The following is a 2436-nucleotide window of genomic DNA, read 5'->3' as shown; positions in this document are numbered from 1 at the left end:
AGTGCTTCGGTCTCGACATTACACAGCAATGCGTCGTTCAAAAATTCATCGCCAATTTTGTTACGCAAGTCGGCCTTCAAGAGCTTCATCTTTGAAAAACATCTTTCTACACTTGCGGTCGCTACAGGTAATATCAAAGCCAACTTCAATAGCTTATAAACCAAAGGATAAGATCGATGCTTCCCCGTATTAACCATCAAACGATAAAGGTCGGAAATTCCTTTCAAACTAGCGAAACGCTCATCTTTGATGCAAGAGTGATAAAATATCTCAAGTTGTCCTTCAAGGTCTATCATATCTGAATCATCAAAGTCATACTTGTATAACTTACCCAACTTCAATAACTTTGATTTGTCAAATTGTGCAAATGAATCACAAGGGCTCAAAGCACCCATGTATTCTAGTAATTGGGTGCTTGTTTCACTAAATCGATCCCTGTAAGTAACATATCTACCACCGTGTTGAAGATTTCAACCTCAAAATGAAACCTATTAGTCTTTGTAGTCCTACGGTTTCTCGCACCAATATACAACTCTTCCATATCCAAAGTATCAATTTCGTGTGTTTCACAAAAAGAGGATACTTTTGGCAAAATGCTAGCAAACCCTATGTTTCTAAAAGATTGCAATGCCTCCATTGTCCCTCTAACCATCGAAGCCGCTTCTAAAATGTCTAGATCTTTTCTTTGAAGTTGCTTTGACAATGTACCCGTGAGGTGTAAAATGTCATACATCATATGTAAGTAAAACACGAACTCATATGATTTAAAATATGCTAAGATTCCAGATGCTTGTTGACGGTTTGCCAATGACCCTCCCTCTTCTTTCACAAAATCTAAAACTACAAGAACATCCGCAAATAACTTCATCAAACTTGTGAGTGTGTTGAAATGTGAACCCCATCTTGTTTCTCCCGCTCGAACAAGTGTAGTCTCTTGATTTAACCCTCTTCCAGTTTCAAGTTCACCACTACACAAGCCTTTTTGCATCCTTTCTCTTGCTTGCTCTCGTAGTAAGTCTTTTCTTTTACACGATGCACAAACTACATTAACCACCAACGAAATTTGCTCAAAAAAGTCACTAACACCAACATGTTTCTTTGCTACAGCCACAACTACTAATTGAAGTTGGTGTGCAAAGCAATGTACATAAAAGCCGTGTCATTCTCTTGTAATATCAAAGCTTTCAAACCATTAAATTCCCATCGCATATTGCTAGCCTCATCATAACCTTGTTCTCTTATCTATTAAAATTTAAAACAATTAATATATATATATATATATATATATATATATATATATATATATATATATATATATATATATATATATATATATATATATATTAATTAAATTGAAATAACAAAAAAACTAAAGAATAAATTACCTGACTAAAACTCAACTTATTACTTGTAAGTACTTCATTTATGGCGTTTTTGAGTGTCAAAGAAGACGTATCCTTCACGTGCACTAGACCTATGAATCTTTCTTTCACAAAGCCAAGAGTATCGACATAACGCAAAACAATAGCCATTTGTTCCTTTTTTGAAACATCACTAGATTCATCAACTAGTAAAGCAAAAACATCTTGACCAATCTCTTCACGAATACTCAAAAGTACTTCTTGTGCCAAACATTGCACAAGTTCTTTTTGAATTTTAGGGGAAATTAGTTGATTGTTTTTTGGGACATTTTCTAAAGTATTGTTGAAAATATCTTCACTAGTCTCTCGAATGGCTTTTAACACTTCAATGTATAGCCCTCTATTTTCCGAGTTAACCGACTCGTCATGACCACGAAACGGTAAACCGGTTTTCAATAAAAGTCTAACAACAATAATAGAAACACGTAATCGAGCTTTATATTTATGATCCTCTGCTTCGGTTTGCCTCCTAAAGACTACATTGATAGCTTGTTTTTCCCTCATTAAAAACTCACACTTTTCTTTTGCTTTGTTGTGAAAACTATCAATACCACCCACATGAGTCCGAAATGCATCTTTTTTTATTCCAAGTATCAAAACCTTGAGAAACAAATGCATCTCTCCCTCCTTTTTGTCCCATGAGGTCCCCACACAAATAACAATATAAACAATATGCACTATCCTTTTCACACTATATTCCAACCAATCAAAGTCATCAAACCATGAAGGAACGAATCTTCTAAATCTATCACCTATTTTTTTTAGGAAACTTATGTGCCCTTACTTGACACGGTCCTTAAAGCAAATATGCTCTTCTTACATCATCTCTTATATTTGGTTTGTAACTTGTAATCAATGGCCTATCCGCCGGGTCCTCTGGAAGATCCTTCAAGTCAACATTATCATTAGGTTGGTTAGAGCATTGTGTTTGTGGAGTTGCATTAGAAACCGAAGGGATTGATTGATTGGTGATTGGTGTTTGTGGAGTTGCATTAGGATTAGAAACGGAAGGCAT

General features: G+C 35.2%; 1 protein-coding gene across 1 annotated transcript; it reads right to left on the bottom strand.

The window, feature by feature from the left end:
• Positions 1-400: 400 nt before the first annotated feature.
• LOC111896344 (uncharacterized) lies at positions 401-2436 on the bottom strand. The gene is made up of 4 exons (XM_052771237.1): positions 2268-2436; positions 1386-2173; positions 1191-1242; positions 401-1041 (listed from the first exon to the last, which is right to left on the bottom strand). The coding sequence occupies exons 1-4, from the start codon at positions 2434-2436 to the stop codon at positions 401-403; spliced, it is 1650 nt and encodes a 549-aa protein (XP_052627197.1).

This window comes from Lactuca sativa, chromosome 4 (genome assembly GCF_002870075.4).
Source record: "Lactuca sativa cultivar Salinas chromosome 4, Lsat_Salinas_v11, whole genome shotgun sequence".
Classification (NCBI taxonomy): domain Eukaryota; kingdom Viridiplantae; phylum Streptophyta; class Magnoliopsida; order Asterales; family Asteraceae; genus Lactuca; species Lactuca sativa.
Note: the sequence above shows the minus strand (reverse complement) of the source record. Positions and strands in the feature narration are given on the sequence as shown.